The following is a 20663-nucleotide window of genomic DNA, read 5'->3' as shown; positions in this document are numbered from 1 at the left end:
GTTGCGCACCATGTATGGAACAGGATGCCATTTTTGATGGATGCTCAACAGTGTTCACAGCTGATAATCAAAGCACAGGCCAATTGGAGAACAGTTTCCTACCAAGGTACTGTACCATCATCCAGCCCTACAATTGGCAGGAGTGATCACATTCAATAGTAAATAATGACTATAAGATAAAGCTTTGAGACAAACGTAGAAAACACAAACATGTAGACATTCACACATGAGAGACCATGAGGTAACCAGGGTCAAACACATGACAGAGACAGTTGACATACAAGGGAAATGGCAAGACAATGACTTAAAAATGTAAATTTCACAATTCGTAAAATAATTACTTTCATTATAAAAACAATTTCATAACGAAAAGAAAACACAAAACACACATTTGTTCATAAAAATGTATTTTCCATAGATAATTAAGTGATTCATGACACAAAAAAACATGACATTGAGAAAAAGACATTCCAAAATAAATAAGCTAACAAACAAACTGAACAGGTCATTCGAGTAATCAAATAAAACATATATTCCATGTGATTAAACAATAAACCAAAAATATGATTTCAGAGGATGTTGAGAAGTCTAGATTCAGGGGGTCTTGGTCAACTGCACCTATTCTTACACACACACACACACACACACACACACACACACACACACACACACACACACACACACACACACACACACACACACACACACACACACACACTCCATGAGGATACATACTGTAGTCTAGACAGTTTTACTCATTGATTGGTATTTGGATTCAGTGCACTCTAAGAGAGTTGTGGTTTTGTGAGTGGTAGGTGTTGTAGTAGTAAAAGTTGTGGTTGTTTAGCATCTATCTCATTTGACATACTCAGCTGACTTCCAGAAGTGCCCTGGGTGGGAAAGGCGACGGTTCCGTTTTGGCAACTTTTCCAGCAGATCCACCAGCTTGGAGAAGCTGGGCCTTTCATCCTGCTCGAAAGCCCAGCAAAAGAGCAGGATGTCCTGGAGAGAGAAAGAGACAGAACAGACTCCCCTTTAGAGACCCAGGTAGATAAAGGAAACACTGGAGCGAAAGAGCCACAAGTGTAACTGGACAAATTGATGAATGCCACCAGATTCAGATAACTGTATTCTTCACTGTGTGAGAACTTCTTGTGTGGAGTAGTTCAGAAAACACAAATAACTAAACAACAGCCAACAGAAAACTCAAAAACATCCCAGACTGCCTAGACAGGTGTACATGATAATTTAGTCTCATTCCAAGAACATTCCAGGAATGAAGATGCTCATTCTGAACACCTGGGAATTAATAAGCAACACAAACATTGGCACAGTGTCACGTCCTGACCATGGTAAGCTGTTATTTTCTATGGTAGAGTAGGTCAGGGCGTGACAGGGGGGTTTATTATATGTGTTCTATTAATATGTTGTTAGGTTCTAGTTTTTGTATTTCTATGTTGGTTTGTTTGGGATGATAGAGGCAGCTGGTCCTCGTTGTCTCTAATTGGAGATCATACTTAAGTAGGGGTTTTTCTACCTGGGTTTTGTGGGTGATTAATTTTGAGTTATGTATGTGTTCATCTCTGCGTCACGTTTTTTTTTTTTTTTCATTCAGTGTATTTATGTATTGCATAGTTTCCACAGTATAAATAAAATGTGGAACGACACACACGCTGCACTTTGGTCCTCTTCTTCCTACGACAGCCGTGACACACAGACACATGCATACACATACACACACACACACGATAACATACGCACTATACATACACATGGATTTAGTACTGTAGATATGTAGTAGTGGTGAAGTAGGGGCCTGGGGGCACACAGTGTGTTGTTAAATCTGTGAATGTATTGTAATGTTTTTTTAAATTTTATAAACTGCCTTCATTTTGCTGGACCCCAGGAAGAGTAGCTGCTGCATTGGCAGCAGCTTATGGGGATCCATAATAAATAAAAATAAATAAGTATGCAGATCACACATAAAAACAACCAGGTGTGGTGCTTTGCTCTGTGAAGAAAAACAGTCAACAGTGCAGTATTAAGAAGAACACCCCTCATCGATAACTCTTTGCCCATAGACATACAATATGTACACCTACAACTAGTGAGCGACTTCTACCTGAAGTGTGGTACAACCAGTTTACTGTATATGAGGAACACTCACCGATATCTCTTTGCCCATGCCGATCTGTGTGAGGTTGGGCTTCATCCCACTGCCCACCTGCCAGATGATAACCTCTGCTGGCTGGTTCTTGTAAGGCCACTCACGTGCATGCAACTCATACCAGATAGTGCTGCAGGGACAGTACAGGGGGCAATCAGTTGGAGCGGATGTATGAAATATCCCATGGTTTACAAAATGGAAATGATGGCATTGTGCATTTAACTTTGTCACAGATAAATCCAAATAGTAGCATACCATGTGGGGTGCCGCGTCTCTTTAAAAATATATATCCAGCACCTGCTCAGAGAAATTGGATGTATGCATGTAATATTTTCCTATAATGTTGACATTATGAAAACAAATACAACAACAGATGTTCACACACAAGGGGTATCACACCAAGTTGAATATCTAAACCTGGATTTCTATACTGTATGTCTGTTGTAGTTGTCTGAATCCATTTAAAAGCTCCAGAAGCCCCCACAATGAGTCTGACAGACAGACCACAAGTTTGCCTTTTTTAAAGAAACAACCCTTTAATGCTGAGGAACTGACTTTATATCAAACCTTTTAGATCTAAATGATCTGATAAACAGTCCACTAACACGTAATCATACGTCATCAACATCGTCACAGCATCCTCTCTTAGCATTATGAGCAGCCATTATTTCCACTGCCATGTCAACGACCGGGTTTGAGTAGCATAAAAATAGCATTCGGCCAAGACAGAAAAACACATGGAGGATTGTTGAATATGTAAAACAGCTTCAGGGGTCACCTCTAGGTAACACTAAGGCACCAACAGACCAGCTGGACAGTGGATGCATCCCAAATGGCACCCTATTCCCTTTATTCCCATAGGGCTTTGGTCTATATAGGGAATTGGGTGCCATTTGGGACCCATCCAGCGTGTGTGAATGCTGCATCCGTCCCCCTCAGACTGATTCAGTGACAGTCCCTCCATATGGGAGGGCATCTGAAAATGCAATTGTGTTAGGAGTCAACAGAGCAGGGTCCAGCCACGCAAATGCATCTGTGACGATCACAGAAGATTAAAAAAAACATAAATGGAAAGGCAGACCTGGAGCATGGAGTGTTATAACTAGGATACCAGAGTTGTTCCTGGTCAGACAGGTGGCCTGGAAAGACTCCTGGGCTTGGTTATTATAACCATTCCATACATGATTTGGGAGGGAAGATGGATTTTTATTTATTTTATTTATTTTTATTTAACTTTATTTAACTAGGCAAGTCAGTTAAGAACAAATTCTTATTTACAATGGTGGCCTACCAAAAGGCAAAAGGCCTCCTGTGTGGACGGGGGCTGGGATTTAAAAAATAAATATATATTAAATATAGGACAAAACACACATCACAACAAGAGAGACAACACAACACTACATAAAGAGAGACCTAAGACATCAACATAGCAAGGCAGCAACACATGACAACACAGCATGGTAGCAACACCACATGACAACAACATGGTAGCAGCAAAACATGGTAGCAGTACAAAACATGGTACAAATATTATTGGGCACAGACAACACCACAAAGGGCAAGAAGGTAGAGACAACAATACATCACGCAAAGCAGCCACAACTGTCAGTAAGAGTGTCCATGATTGAGTCTTTGAATGAAGAGATTGAGATAAAACTGTCCAGTTTGAGTGTTTGTTGCAGTTCGTTCCAGTCGCTAGCTGCAGCGAACTGAAAAGAGGAGCGACCCAGGAATGTGTGTGCTTTGGGGACCTTTAACAGAATGTGACTGGCGTTGTATGTGGAGGATGAGGGCTGCAGTAGATATCTCAGATAGGGGGAGGAAAGACTCCTGGGAGGGTTTTATAAATAAGCATCAAACAGTGGGTCTTGCGACGGGTATACAGAGATGACCAGTTTACAGAAGAGTATAGAGTGCCGTGATGTGTCTTATAAGGAACATTGGTGGCAAATCTGATGGCCGAATGGTAAAGAACATCTAGCCTCTTGAAGGCACCCTTACCGGCCGATCTATAAATTATGTCTCCATAATCTAGCATGGGTAGGATGGTCATCTGAATCAGGGTTAGTTTTCAGCTGGGGTGAAAGAGGAGCGATTACGATAGAGGAAACCAAGTCTAGATTTAACTTTAGCCTGCAGCTTTGATATGTGCTGAGAGAAGGACAGTGTACCGTCTTGCCATACTCCCATTCTTCAGTACTTGTATGAGGTGACTACCTCAAGCTCTAAACCCTAGGTAGTAATCACACCTGTGGGGAGAGGGGCATTTTTCTTACCAAACCACGTGACCTTTGTTTTGGAGGTGTTCAGAACAAGGTTAAGGGTAGAGAAAGCTTGTTGGACACTAAGAAAGCTTTGTTGTAGAGAATTTAACACAAAATCCAGGGAGGGGCCAGGAGATGGATTAGGACCTAAAAAAAACTAAACAAAAAACATCATAGTATGTGTCTTGCTGGTGTCAAATCCAATTTGCCCTTATGGGATAAAGTTGATTCAATTGAATTGAATTAAATAAAATCAGGCTTGAAAATCCAATGAAAACAAGGCAGAGACTCTGGAAAAACCATCAGAGTAAAGAGGCCCCTAAAACACTCCTCAGAACAAAGAGAAGAGCTATGGGCCCTGGTCAAGAGTAGTATAGTAAATAGGGAATTGTGTGCCATTTGAGATGTAGCTGTACTCACCCGAAAGCAAAGACATCTGACTGTTTGGAGAAAGGCAGCTTGTCCTCCTCTGTTTCAGGGGAGAGCTGAGAGACTATTTCAGGGGCCAGGTGACAAAGCCATCCACTGGGGATTCTCAGTTTGTCCTCTCTACGGCTACAGACAAGAGACAGGACACAGTCTGAATTCTGTGATGTGGTGTGTGGTGATTTTTCATATTTATCTCAACGTTTAGGACGGCCATTTTCCTTTTCTAATTGTTCAGGATTTCCACATTTCATCCCTCCACAGAAGTTGAGGTCAAATGTTGAAACATTTTTGTGTTACATTTTTGTGCCATGTCATTTTGGTCTAAATACAGAATAACTGCTTATAGTTCATTCAGACACCGGGAAACATCGAATGGAATTAAAGCAGCATTTTGTCTCAAGGTTGAATCTGTCCTTTCCTTCCTCACCCGTTAGTCCAAACGAACCCTGACTGAAAAATCCTGGATGCAATCAAACCCCATTAGAAATTCTAATTCCTGATGACTGAGTCAGTCTCTCCACTGTCTCCACTATGTTCCAAACTGCCTATCTCCCTCTCTCTTTCTCTCTCCCTCCCTCTTGCTGTCTCACTCCCTCTATCATTATGACATTCACAACTACTTCAAAATGCATCCTGAGCGCTCACTCAGATAGACAGGCACACTGCCAGCTCTCTAACACAGCACAGTAGGGAACTGGTGTGGGTATGTCCATCCAATGGTACTGTATCTGTCCAGTCTAGCCCATGAGTATTCATAGTAACAGTATTGTCATGATGACAGTTAACAATCCGTTGCGTCATAAAGCCGATGGTTTAATTTAACTCCCAACTGAATCTGATGATATTTTAACTCTAATGTCTATTCTATTCTATTATAACTCCATCTATTCTATTCTGTTCTCTATTCTATAATGGAGATATACAATGAGTGTACAAAACATTATGAACACTTGCTCTTTCCATGACATAGGCTGACCAGGTGAATCCAGGTGAAGCTATGATCCTTTATTGATGTCACTTGTTAAATCCACTTCAATCAGTGTAGATGAATGGGAGGAGACAGGTTCAAGAAGGATTGTTAAGCCTTGAGACAATTGAGACATGGATTGTGTACAGTGCAATCAGAAAATATTCAAACCCCTTGACTTTTTCCACATTTTGTTACGTTACATCCTTATTCTAAAATGTATTAAATAATTTTTTCCCCCTCATCAATCTACACACATTACCTCATAATGACAAAGCAAAAACAGGGTTTTAGAAAATACATTAGTATTCTGACCCTTTACTCAGTACTTTGTTGAAGCACCTTTGGCAGCATCAAGTCTTCTTGGGTATGACGCTACAAGCTTGGCACACCTGTATTTGGGGAGTTTCTCCCATTCTTCTCTGCAGATCCTCTCAAGCGCTTTAGTTAAATCTTGGTTAAATCAGACCAGAGAATCTTGTTTCTCATGATCTGAGAATCCTCTAGGTGCCTTTTGGCACACTCCAGGTGGGCTTCCGTCTGGCCACTCTACCATAAACTCCTGATTGGTGGAGTGCTGCAGGAAGGTTCTCCCATCTCCACAGAAGAACTCTGGAGCTCTATCAGAGTGAACATTGGGTTCTTGGTCACCTCCCTGGCCAAGGCCCTTCTCCCCTGATTGCTCAGTTTTGCTGGGCGGCCAGATCTAGGAAGAGTCTTGGTTCTTCCAAACTTCTTCAATTTAAAAATGATGGAGGCCACTGTGTTCTTGGGGACCTTCAATGCTGCAGAAATGTTTTGGTACCGTTCCCCAGATCTGTGCCCCGAGACAATTCTGTCTCTGAGCTCTACGGACAATTCCTTCAACCTCATGGCTATGTTTTTTGCTCTGACATGCATTGTCAACTGTGGGACCTTATATATATGGGTGTGTGCCTTTCCAAATAATGTCAAATCAATTAGGTGGACTCCAATCAAGTTGTAGAAACATCTCAAGAATGATCAATGGAAACAGGATGCACCTGAGCTCAAGTTTGAGTCTAATAGCAAAGGGTCTGAATACTTATGTAAATGAGGTATTTCAGTTTTTATTTTTAATACATTTAGGAAAAAAATGATTTTTTTTCTCACTTTGTCATTATGGGGTATTTATTGTGTGTAGATTGACGAGTAAAAAATGTAATTTAATCAATTTTATAGAATACCGGTGTAACAACAAAATGTGGAAAAAGTCAAGGGGTCTGAATACTTTCTGAATGCACTGTATGTATGCCATTCAGACGGTGAATGGGCAAGGCAAGAGATTTAAGTGCCTTTGAATGGGGTATGGTAGTAGGTGCCAGGCGCACCGTTTTGTGTACGCTGCTGGGTTTTTCATGCTCAACAGTTCCCATGTGTATCAAGAATGGTCCACCACCCAAAGGACATCCAGCCAACTTTACACAACTGTGGGAAGTATTGGAGTCAACATGGGCCAGCATCCCTGTGCAACGCTTTCGACACCTTGTAGAGTCCATGCCCCGACGAATCGAGGCTGTTTTGAGGGCGAAAAGGAGTGCAACTCAATATTAGGAAAGTGTTCCTAATGTTTTATACACTCAGTGTATGCAGGATAATATTCAGGGGCATGATTGTTTGTACAGCTTCTCAATGCTCTCCCCTTCTGTGCTATGGCAAACAGCCATGTTATTCAGATGATGAAGTTCATTGAATTGAATTGAACATAATGTTCCTGCTCAGAGTGGGGCGGTCGATAAATGCTTGTCTTGTCATTCTGTCCAATTAAAACATTTAGGCAGAAATAAATAAATAAACAACAACACAAACAAGTCGCGGAACTGACTGAGGCTCGAGTGACGCTACCCACGTCACACCAAGATATCTGTTCTCAGAAATGTATTTAACTTTGAAAGGAGAGGGTTCTGGGTATTTATGACAATGCAAAAGGTCCAATGAGTGTGCAGTAAGAAGCCAGGTGGCGGGTGTACCATCTAAAAACAGCAACAAAAACATGTTTTTTTGCTTTCTTTATCAACTGAGATATGCCAAGAACGTCAAACGATAACCGGAAAAACTGTAGTCCCTATTGTGGCCATTGTGAGCATTAGCAGGCAGTGATTTCATAGAGGCTATTGAAAACATTCTACAGTCGTGGCCAAAAGCCTTGAGAATGACACAAATATTAATTTCCAGAAAGTTTGCTGCTTCAGGGTCTTTAGATATTTTTGTTAGATGTTACTATCGAATACTGAAGTATAATTACAAGCATTTCATAAGTGTCTTAGGCTTTTATTGACAATTACATGAAGTTGATGCAAAGAGTCAATATTTGCAGCGTTGACCCTTCTTTTTCAAGACCTCTGCAATCTGCCCTGGCACGCTGTCAATTCACTTCTGGGCCACATCCTGACTGATGGCAGCCCATTCTTGCATCAATGCTTGGAGTTTGTCAGAACCTGTGGGGTTTTGTTTGTCCACCCGCCCCTTGAGGATTGACCACAAGTTCTCAATGGGATTAAGGTCTGGGGAGTTTCCTGGCCATGGACCCAAAATATCAATGTTTTGTTCCCCAAGCCACTTACTTTTGCCTTATGGCAAGGTGCTCCATCATGCTGGAAAAGGCGTTGTTCGTCACCAAACTGTTCCTGGATGGTTGGTAGAAGTTGCTCTCGGAGGATGTGTTGGTACCATTCTTTATTCATCGCTGTGCTCTTAGGCAAAATTGTGAGTGAGCCCACTCCCTTGGCTGAGAAGCAACCCCACAAATGAATGGTCTCAGGATGCTTTACTGTTGGCATGACACAGGACTGATAGTAGCGCTCACGTTGTCTTCTCCGGACAAGCTTTTTTCCGGATGCCCCAAACAATCGGAAAGGGGATTCATCAGAGAAAATTACTTTACCCCAGTCCTCAGCAGTCCAATCCCTGTACCTTTTGCAGAATATTAGTCTGTCCCTGATGTTTTTCCTGGAGATAAGTGGCTTCTTTGCTGCCCTTCTTGACACCAGGCCATCCTCCAAAATTCTTCGCCTTACTGTGCGTGCAGATGCACTCACACCTGCCTGCTGCCATTCCTGAGCAAGCTCTGTACTGGTGGTTCCCCGACCCCGCAGCTAAATCAACTTTAGGAGACGGTCCTGGCACTTGCTGGTCTTTCTTGGGCGCCCTGAAGCCTTCTTCACAACAATTGAACCGCTCTCCTTGAAGTTCTTGATGATCCGATAAATGGTTGATTTAGGTGCAATCTTACTGGCAGCAATATCCTTGCCTGTGAAGCCATTTTTGTGCAAAGCAATGATGACGGCACATGTTTCCTTGCAGGTAACCATGGTTCACAGAGGAAGAACAATGATTCCAAGCACCACCCTTCCTTTGAAGCTTCCAGTCTGTTATTCGAACTCAATCAGCATGACAGAGTGATCTCCAGCCTTGTCCTCGTCAACACTCACACCTGTGTTAACGAGAGAATCACTGACACGATGTCAGCTGGTCCTTTTGTGGCATGGCTGAAATGCAGTGGAAAGGTTTTGGGGGATTCAGTTCATTTGCATGGCAAAGAGGGACTTTGCAATTAATTGCAATTCATCTGATCACTCTTCATATCATTCTAGAGTATATGCAAATTGCCATCATACAAACTGAGGCAGCAGACTTTGTGAAAATTAATATTTGTGTCATTCTCAAAACTTTTGGCCACGACTGTACACTGCAAGTCAACTAGCACAAGAGGAAATACTAAAACAACCATCTCCAGGTTTTCTCTTTGTTCTGCATTGCGGTACCAACAGTTCCTGAAAACCATCCTAACACAATGAGCAGAGGGATTCACAAAGTCTTTACAAATCTTGAATCTTTAAATGTTATTTTAGAATCTTTAGAATTCTTAGTCTGCCTTTGTCCATAAACACAATGCTCTATGGCTCTCTGCTTGTGTCTAGTCGTGGGAGATGTTCACTATACGAAGTATTGATTTCACAGCAAACCTAAAATGGGAGCTAGCTACACTGGGAACGAACAATAGACAGGATAAGATCTAGGTGCATGTTGCATCATTTCAATGCATTGCATAACTGTCTGTCTACAGCAACTCCTCAGCATCTAGTTTGAAAGAGGCTTATGGTTTTAATGAGCTGATAAGAATGCCATTATGAAACCATCCATCTTCATTTTACATAAACAGCTATTGTTCATCACCTATACTCTTCCATCCATGGTGATGCAATGCACTCCTCCGCAACCCCAGGGTTAAACTGTGTTGTGGGAACTTGTTGAAAACACACTATGCAAGTCAGTTATATAATCAACATCTTTTTTGATTATAATAATTAGTAGTACAAAGCATGTGTATTCCTCTCATATTCATTAGCTGGAAAGCATCTCACACCTACTGCTAGATATTTTTAATTGATGTCGCAAATAAATACAAAAATCCATTATGACAAATCAGATCCAGTCAATTATAGCAGTTATCTCAACATACATGTCAATCAAAATCTATAGACACATAAACTTACTGCATAGAGAACAAAACACCCACACACACACACACAAAAGCATGCACACACACAAACACACGCACACACACACACACACACATAACACGTTGATCACCTGTTGAGTTGCTCCATTTCTAGATCTAAGATTTATTACATTATTACATTTCCTTGCTGCTTATATAGTTGTATGTCTACGTTGGATTAGTATTCCTTGCTGTGTGAAAGTTGTGGCTGTTGGCATTTCATGGAGAAGCCATGTCAGTGAGCAGCCATTTCAGCACAGCAGTAGCAGCCAAGATAGACTTGAATCACTCTCAGGGAGAAAAAATTAAAAAGAGATTAGCACCAACCCATATAATTTTCTGGTTAATACTGACCAATGAGCCAATGAAGAGTATAATCATCACTGCAATATAATAACTGTTAGAACAGTAGGGGTTACTAACGATGCGCTTCCCTGTGTGGTTTAGCACTGATGTTTAATTTTTGTTTTCTATGTATCCTTTTTTTTTCCAGGAAGTCCCTTCAGATAAAGAATTACTTTTCTGAGGGAGACCTTAGTTGAACCCCAAAAATAAATAAATTGAGTACAACAATAACTACGCACCTGCCAGCTTGCAGAACCCCAGATATGGTGAAAAGTCCGAAGTCGGTAATGACCACTTTGCCATTGTCGTAGAAGACATTCTTGGACTTCATATCCTTGTGTAGGATCCCCTTGGCGTGGAGATAGCCCATCCCCTTAAAACAATACAAACACAAACAAATAAACAAACAAACAAACACAAACAATATAACTCACAGGAGTCTAGGTTGAGTCACTGTAAAGCATTTTGTGACCAATGTCACAATAAATCTGACTGAAGTTGCTTGATTGATCTCATTCCAACCAGTCTCTATGACATGTATTGACCATGCTGTGCTACAAATAACGTTGAAACACTATTCATGATGTTACCTATAAACCATATACACTGAGTATTCCAATCATTAGAAACACCTTCCTAACATTTAGTGTCACCCCTGCCCCCATTTTGCCCTCAGAACAGCCTCAATTAGTCGCGGAATCTTCAAGGTGTCGAAAGTGTTCCACAGGGAATGCCGGCCCATGTTGACTCCAATGCTTCCCACAGTTGTGTCAAGTTAGCTGGATGTCACACATACACACCATGTCTTAACTATGGTTATTGTAAGTAATCTAATGTATGTTCCTTTAACTCCGCCTTCTAATGAGTTTATACAAACTGTCATCTCCTACCATTCTGATAGATTGGAGACGTTAATCATTTGGTTTGTCATGACTGTCCTGATCAGGTCAGGGTACAGGAGACCACCACCCTACAGATTATCTCCCAAACCCCCAACAGAGGAGGAGAGATCTAGGGGTCTGAAGATGTGGGGGTTTTATGACACCTCACGCCCATAATAAAACTTAGGCCACAGAGAAATTCCTTTGTCCTAACAATGGAGAACTGGCCTCAGAACATTAAACATGCAATAAAGGGACTTTGGAACAATGGTTTCCGTCAGCCACAATGGTGGTCATGACGAGAGGTGGAATATTAAAATGTATGTAACTTTTGTATTGTTTTTAAAGGTTAACAGATGACGTTATTATGAAAACATTGTACCTTTAAGAGTTTCCCAGTATATGCCTGATGTTTATACATTGTACGTTGTGTAGAAAATATCCAAATCAAACAGAATGTTTTGGTAAAGATGAAATGTGAAGTTAGTGACTAAAATTGGATTTTTAGTAGAGCCAAAGCCTTGCCCCCTTTTACTTGGTCCGCCCAGAGAATTGCCCTAAAGGCGGTTACACCCACTTCTGACCCGAGGGTATAAGACAGGAGAGTGAAGAATTAACATAGGAGACTAATTGACCCCAAGCTGCAGCTAAGGTCTAACAAAGTCGACGAACCCCAAAACGAAACACAAGGTTGAAGACAAAGAAATCTTTTTCTACACGAGCTACGGACGAGTAGCTGTGTCTAAGCGGGTGAATTCAAGCCGAACCACCCAGCCTCCACTCTCCATTGAATCGTGGTATCGACACCATTCGGGCCGAAGCTGTGAGCTCTGAGCTACAGAGCTGTCTGTCCTCAGAAGACCCCTTTCAGATCAAGGGTGAGGTATCAGACCACTTAGCCAAGAAGGACACTGACATCGTGAGGACAACCAGAGAGTTGCGCCGGAGAAGTGCGTCATTTAGAAGCCTAAACGACCCACGCGGAGCTTCCCACCTGAGACCTCCAACACGTAATTACATCATTATATTCTGACCCATAAGAGCGGCAGTTCGGGGCAAGGCTAGTTAAATAAGCATGGCTGACAAATGAACCCAAATGTATATTTCTCTCGTGTACTTCCTTTATTTCTCTCTCTTTAAAATCCCCATTTTGGGTAACGAGCGCCATAGTGTGTTGGCCCGTTATACTAAGTCCTAATCAATAGCTAGACTGTGTTTTGTGTATGTGTATTTTTATCATCATTTTAGCTTGCTAGTAAATAAATAATCAACTAAGATTGGTGTGGTAAATTCAGTGGTAAAGCCCGGGTCCGTGCAGATTCCCGGATTATACGACGTTCAGATTATGAGACTGTAGAGGAAATTGATTAATTTAGCGACTGTTGTAATCGATATTCTGATATCCTTTGAGTTAATTTGGGAAATAGAAACTCAATCAAAACAATGTTCCCATGGTGCCCCAGGTTAATAAGTTAATAATTGCTTGATTCATTGCTTAATTCATTTAATCACGCAATTATAAACCGTTAATCATTCGATGAGCAACAGTCGTCACATTAACTAATACAACGTCACGACATATGGCGCCCCCTGTGAGGAATCTAAGATAGGACTAGGCCGCACTGTTGTGTTATTCCATATCAATTGTGTAGCAATATATATACATTCCATTAATAGCTATAGGCAGGACTAGTGCGGGAGAGAAGTGTGTGTGTCGTTCCATTTCACCCAGATACTGGTCGGGAGAGAACGACCCCTGTTGTATATCTGACCAAAGCCAGTGTGAAGGGGGGGTCTACCGAATGCTACGAGCTAGGGCATATGTACCAGCCGATGCAGGCATTCTGAGAAATAATACTAGTTGGGCCTAACGTAGTGTTATTTCTGTCGATCGCTTTCAGGAGTGATCTGACTCGGTCATAAGTAATTCCTAGAGCAGAGGACATATGAGTCAGCCATTACGGAAATTAGAGTAGATATATTCGTTTGACCGAAGCAAAGTTATTATCTCTCTACCTCTCGCGTTGGGTAACGGGGAGAGGTTAAGGGTTGAACGTGAGACGTCACCAAGTAAACCTGGTCCCTTGTTGGAGGGAACATCCCTTGTGCGGCGAGGGGGAAACACCGCGCAAGGAAAGCTAAGCATTGCGCCAGATGCTAAGCTAACAAAGGGGAGCAGCCATTTTTGTTTTCCTCTTTGTTCATAGTGAATTCCCGCGTTAGACGGGAATCCTGTGTGATCTCAGCTTGGGCTATCCGTAACCTCTGGCGAAGAAACGCCAGTCATTTTTCGTGAAATAAGTCAGGTTACGCTGTACGATATCCAACCAGTCTCAACTGATTGGATATCATTGTCTCGTTCAATTTAATATATATTAAATTGCTACACTACCTGGTTATGGTTGGTACACTATGGTTGGTTATGGGAATAATACACACACGAATGTGCCATAACCAATGAGACATGATTAAACTGTTCCACGTTAACTTAGATATAGCAACTATTTCAGGTTAATTAAAGCTAATTCCTTTAGCCTATACGGGGTTGACTAATCATTCAAATTGATTAATAGATTAAAGCTGTTTTACCAGCTTAATGGTGTTTAGGTAGACTTTTTAACAGTATTGTAAAATTCTATTTTCACTGGTACCCTGTCGATTTTAGCTTGTGTTAACAGTGACCTCCGGTGGTGAAGAATCACCAGTAATTATTTTTAAATAATTCAGGTTATGCTGTACGATATCTAACCAGTCTCAACTGATTGGATATCATTGTCTCGTTCAATTTAATATACATTAAATTGCTACACTACCGTCCAGGTTGGTTATTGGAATAATACGCAAACTAATGTGTTCTAACCAATGAGACATAGTTAAACTTTTCAATGTTAACTTAGATATAGCAATTACTTCAGGTTAATTAAAGCTAATTCCTTTAGCCTATACGGGGTTGACTAATCATTCAAATTGATTAATAGATTAAAGCCATTTACCAGCTTAATGGTGTTTAGGTAGACTTTTTAACAGTATTGTAAAATTCTATTTTCACTGGTACCCTGTCGATTTTAGCTTGTGTTAACAGTGACCTCCGGTGGTGAAGAATCACCAGTAATTATTTTTAAATAATTCAGGTTATGCTGTACGATATCTAACCAGTCTCAACTGATTGGATATCATTGTCTCGTTCAATTTAATATACATTAAATTGCTACACTACCGTCCAGGTTGGTTATTGGAATAATACGCAAACTAATGTGTACTAACCAATGAGACATAGTTAAACTTTTCAACGTTAACTTAGAGATAGCAACTCTTTCAGGTGAATTAAAATTAAAATTCCCAAATAGCCGATACAGGTTAGATTTATCATTAAAATCGATTTAATCAATTAAACCTGTTTTGGCAAGTTCAGTAATAACCAACTCACATTACTGACCCAGTCTTGATGATTCATTGACGTTTACAAACTGAGTTAAATCGTGTTTGCAGCCTACAACTAAAAACCCCAAACATTACGTAAATTGAAATAACTGACAATCATAATAATGAGCAATCCATCAGATGGGTTTCCACCCATTTCCCCTCTAATCAGTGGACCTTCACCCACGGAAAGATTGATCGCGGACCTCAGCAGCGATGCAAATCCTAACTATGCCGAGGAGCTGAAAATGTTAGATTTCAATGCCATAAGCGAGAAAAATGCAGACATTGCGACAGACGCTCTTCAAAATAGACCATCAGGCGGAGGCCTTGTGAAGGTTCTCTCCAGTTTAGCCCTCAACTATGCCCACCAGCAGAGATGGACAGTGCACCAGTACCTCAGTGCCCAGCAGAGACACGAGCAGGAAGCTGGGGAGTTCAAGGTACAGGTGGAGAGAACCAGGGAGCTGGCATCGAAAGCCGAAAAAGATAAGCTACTGCTAGCTGAGGAACTGTGTGTGAGAACAGATAAATTGGAAGATCTGTCTAACACTTATAACAAAGAACGCGAACAAACTCTTGACCAAGTCCGTATTCTAAAAGAACAACTCGGTTTAGCCAAAACTAAATACGATGAAGTCCACGCGAAACTAGATGAATCAGACGAGCTAGCTAGAAAACGGGGCGAGCAAATTGATGCCCTACAAACGGTTGTGAATGAAACCACTCAAAGCAATAATGCTCTATTCCAAAAGCTGCAGACCAAAGACGATCAGTTAATGAACACAATGACCAAGTTGGAGGACAAAACAGCAGAACTCATTGAAGTCGCTGATTTAATGAAGGATGAGAAAGACCAGGTGAGAAAGTTGGAAAATGTGACCTCTAAACAAAAGGAGGACATTGCATCACTGGATCTCTCACTCCACACTCGCAACCTCTCCCTGCAAACCATGACAGATAAGTATGAGGCCGAGCGAAAAAAGGGCGACACCTACGTGTCGAAAATAAACACCCTCAACTCCCAGGTGGACTCTGCGATGCAGCATAACACCACCCTTAGGTATCATCTGGAGGAACTCCAGAACAGTCACGCGCTATCGCGGGACAACCAAACCAAGCAACCTAGCTCACATCCGGAGCTAAGAGAACGAGGGAATGTAGATGACAGGAGATTTCAGCCTCTTTCTCTTGGCCATTCGGCCCACAGTGAATTGGGGCCTCCTCGCCAACACAACCACAGCTTGACTTTTCCTCTTGGCCTCTCGGCCCACAATTCTCCACGGGAGAGTGCAGATGCTCCCCGCGCACTTGGCGGGGATCGCCTTGACAAAATCGTCAAAAACTTCCGCCTCTTCGACCCCGTTCCGGGAAAGCCAAACGACACTGAGACATTCTTAGCAGACATAGAGGACGCCTTGGATGGCTACCCAAACGCTACGAATGCAGACAGGCTCTATCTTTTGAAGCGAACGTCCAACAGACACGTGACAAGGTTCATCCGTCTACAAGAGCAACACGTGCAAAACGACTATGCTAAACTTGCCACGGTTTTGAAAATAGAATTCAGTGGTTCTGTGACTCGCAAACACGATAGTTCGTTGGCTAACAATATCAGACAAGCTCGAAATGAACACCCACAAGCCTACTATCACCGGCTTCGTTCAGCTTACTTTGGCATGCTCACTGAAACAGGAATGGAAGACCTATTACCGTTCAAACAACTTTTTCTGTCAAACATGTCTCCCAACTTCATTAACTACTTGGGCCCTACTGCCCACGTCGGGTTGCCAATCTCGACGCTCCGAGAGCTGGCAAGCACCGCTTTTGAAGCATCAAAAGCAAGCCGGGCTAAGAGCCCGGACACCTCGACTTTTGAGCTTAGGCGGGAACCATCACTCGAATTAGAAGGGGCTGCATCAGGGACATATGCTGTAAAAGAGGACGATCAAAGGGGGTGGCTACCAAGTAACCACCACCCCGACAACCACCACCGTAACAATAGCTACGATGAACGTCCCCAATCTAACAGGTCCCGTAGAGATCAACCTAGCCGACATGCCCCTCCGCCTAACTCTCACAAAGGGTCAGGACACAAGGGTAACAAGCGTAACAAGGGCAACAAAGTGTTCAACAATGATTTAAACGCTAACCGAAATGATATAGAAGCTCTGATAAAAGATGTACTGCATCGTAAGAAATTTGAGAAAGAGGACAAGGATAAATCCTCATGACTAGGCGTAAAATCGTTGGAAACCGAGTCCGCCGAAATTCATGCAATTCAAGAGGACGCAAACATTTCCATTACCCCCGCCCCCACTCAAATCCCTGTCCAGGTACCGCCCGTTCTAGACACAAGCCCGCAGGTTTTGTCTACAAACTTGGACACGGAGGTGGAGATGCACGAGATAAGCAGCTTTGCAACAGATGATTCCTCTACCATTCCGATAGAGGACCCACTGGGTCACGTAGGTGACTTATCTGTCTTGGAAATCGACGCAGATTACAAACCGCTCCGTTCTCCCAACCCACTCCATTTTGTTGGGGATATGACGAGAAAAACCAACTCGAACAGGCCATACCTTAGAACAGTCCTGGAGGACTGTGTGACCTGTCACGCTCTGATAGATTCGGGTTCAACAATTTCCCTCATATCCGAAACCTTGCTGGATGAACTAAAAAGGGCAGTGGACCCAACAAAACGTTGGTTGAAAACGGAACATTGCGATACGAATCTTCGAGGTTTCACTCAAGCTACCTCGCCCCTAACCAAACGTCTCCTACTTAAACTCAACTTCGAAAGCGTGTCACTGATACACCCCGTGTATGTGACTAGCATCGAAATCGAACGAATGCTGATTGGGTGTGATTTAATTGACCGTTTGGTACCACTAATGGATTGGAAAACCAATCAAATCTGGTCACAAATACCTATGCCAACTCCGTTGACTTCGCCGCATTCTTCCAAGCCTACCTGCCATACATTGTGCAACGACGTGGGTCCGACGTCAGCATCTGACGCAAACCCTGTGAACTTGGCCATGAGCCCGCCATTTGTGGCAAAGGACAATGTGAGTTCGACTCGGAACTTAACCGAACATGTGGTTTTCTTGTGCGGCTTGGGTGATTCACCAGCCGACACTTACCGCCCTCCTCTGATAGGGGGCGTGTGCCTAAACGGCACTATGGCTGAGGATACCAGGCTGGCCACCTGGTCAGAAAAATCCGCAATCAGTTTGGAAATGTTCAACGAAATTTCGAAAACGGCTAACTGCCATCCCCTTGTGCCGAAAACGTTTAGATTTCCACTGGGAACGACTCCCCAGACAACACTCACCGCAATAGGGGTGTGTGCGCTATCGATCCACATTGGAACCAAGGAATTATCCCACTACCTACTGGTTGTCGCGGACCTCCCACATACATTTTGGTAAGATTGGGTGTTAAACTTGATACCCTACACCAAGTTCTTTGGTCTTTGGCGCAGCCAAACCAACATGCCTTGTCTTTCGACCCGGTGCGAATGGCTTCCGGGCAGACTATTCCTGAAGCTTGCAAGACGATAACTGAGTCCGCCATGTTGATACCGGCAAGAACCACAGAGGTTTCTGTAAGACTGAACCTGGCGCCCGGATACCGGATGGAAGGCACCACTGCGTTCTTCCAACCCTCCCCAAAACTATTCGACTTGGGGCTAACTATCAATGGCAACCCACTGTTGGAACTAACCGCTAGATCCACTTACCTCCCGGTACAAAATCTGACTCAAGCGGATATTTCCATTCCTCGGCACACTCAGCTAGGAACATTGATCGATTACGCCTTCCATGATTTTGAACTAGTTGTTCCTGTGATTGGGCCTCTTCCGTCCTCCCTAGACCTAGATGGCGAGGGAGGTACGCTGTTTACTTGTCAGTCAAAAGCAATAGCACTAACTCCTGTATTGCCACTGGACGACACATCGGCATTCCGGCTGGATGTCGATCCTGACAGCAACCTGTTAATATACTCCATCGTCACGGAGGATGATATTGCGTCTCCTCCTGCATGCGAAGTACACTCTTGTGAGGTAACAACCGATGACTCTTCCAAAAGTGACATGCCGTCACCACCCGATGAAGACCTGTACAATGTCGCCGAACCATATCCTGGTTTCCATGCACAGGTAATACAACTACTATCGGAGGCTGATGCTCTTGTCAATGACACTGAACGCCATCAGTTGAGAGAATTGTTTAACAAACACAGTGAGATCTGGTCGACAGACTCGCTGGATTGCGGGGTTACGGGTATCCATGTGGTGCGTATTCCTACGCCACCCGGAGCAACTCATAAGTTCGTTAGACAATACAAAATCCCGCTAGCAGCATACGCAGCAGTACAAGAGATTATCGATTCCTTATTAGCTAAACGGATAATCAGGGAATGTAACAGTACGTACAGCGCTCCCGTGTGGCCCGTTCTGAAACCAATGGGTAAATGGCGTCTTACCATTGACTATAGACAACTCAACAAACTGGTTCCGTTGTCTCGTTGGCCAATGACACAGCTCGACCAAGAGTTGCCAAAGGTGGCAAACGCAAAGTACTTTTCCAACGTCGACGTGGCAAATGGTTTCTGGACCATGACAGTCGACCCGCGTGACCAACACAAGTTGGCTTTCTCTTTCTCGAACAAGCTCTTCACGTTCAATCGTTGCCCATTCGGGTATGCGAACTCCCCCTCAGAGTTCAACATCTTCCTGCACAAGGCGATGCCAGACGCAGCCTCTAGGGGGACGATAATTTACGTGGACGACGTTCTCATGAGAAGTGAGACTTGGTCACATCACCTCAATGAAATGGACCACGTTCTCACCCAACTCGGGACTGGAGGGGCTAAGTTGGCCATAATGAAAGGACAATGGTGCAGGACCAAGGTAAACTACGTTGGGCTTCTGGTGGGTGCCGAGGGCATCCTGCCACAGTCTAACCGAATCCAAGCAGTCCGTAACATCAAAACACCTACAAACCTTAACGAGGTGCGCAGCTTCTTGGGAGTATGTAATTACTCCCGTCAATTCATCGAAAACTACGCCGACTTGTCAAAACCGTTGACTCACCTTCTTCAGAAAGACACCCCATTCGTTTGGGATGTCACTCACAACGAAGCGGTGGCTTCCTTGAAAAACCTGCTTAGAGACGGCACCCTGACTGGTATACCCCAACAAAGACAAGACATTCTTTTTGGAAGTCGGTTTCTCAGAGCACTGCCTTAGCGCTGGGTTGTACCAAAAATACGACCAAGACAAACGTGTGGTTGATTACGCGAGCAAAACACTCAACCCCGCCGAACACAAATACTCAGACTGCGAAAAAGCGCTGCTGTCGAAAGTCTGGGCGATCAAACACTTAACCAGTTATGTCGGCGGACAAAAGGTGATCATAGAAACATGTCACCAGCCTGTGACTTTTCTGAAAAGCCAACGAATCCGTGAGGGTGCTGTACACAACAGCAGGATAGCGGCTTGGCTCATGAGGCTGCAGAGCCATGATGTAGTAATCAACTACGCAAAAGCAAAGAACCTGACTTTGGGCAGTGCTTTGGCGGTGTGTCAACACTGTGGTGACGATGAAACCGACTCCGGACCAACCCCGCGTGACATCGCTCCGCCATTGCCTTCGAACCATTA

At 43.1% G+C, this 20663-nt stretch overlaps 1 protein-coding gene across 1 annotated transcript in view; it reads right to left on the bottom strand.

Moving 5' to 3' along the window:
• Nucleotides 1-718: 718 nt before the first annotated feature.
• ksr2 (kinase suppressor of ras 2) overlaps nucleotides 719-20663 on the bottom strand; it is a 165386-nt gene continuing 145441 nt past the window's right edge. Inside the window, exons 18-21 of the mRNA XM_029716320.1 lie at nucleotides 10931-11064; nucleotides 4852-4986; nucleotides 2168-2297; nucleotides 719-1002 (exon numbers count right to left, since the gene is read on the bottom strand). Of these exons, the coding sequence (XP_029572180.1) occupies nucleotides 856-1002; nucleotides 2168-2297; nucleotides 4852-4986; nucleotides 10931-11064 (546 nt within the window). The 3' untranslated portion in view covers nucleotides 719-855. The remainder of the gene's footprint in view (nucleotides 1003-2167; nucleotides 2298-4851; nucleotides 4987-10930; nucleotides 11065-20663) is intronic.

Source organism: Salmo trutta, chromosome 27 (genome assembly GCF_901001165.1).
Source record: "Salmo trutta chromosome 27, fSalTru1.1, whole genome shotgun sequence".
Lineage (NCBI taxonomy): Eukaryota > Metazoa > Chordata > Actinopteri > Salmoniformes > Salmonidae > Salmo > Salmo trutta.
Note: the sequence above shows the minus strand (reverse complement) of the source record. Positions and strands in the feature narration are given on the sequence as shown.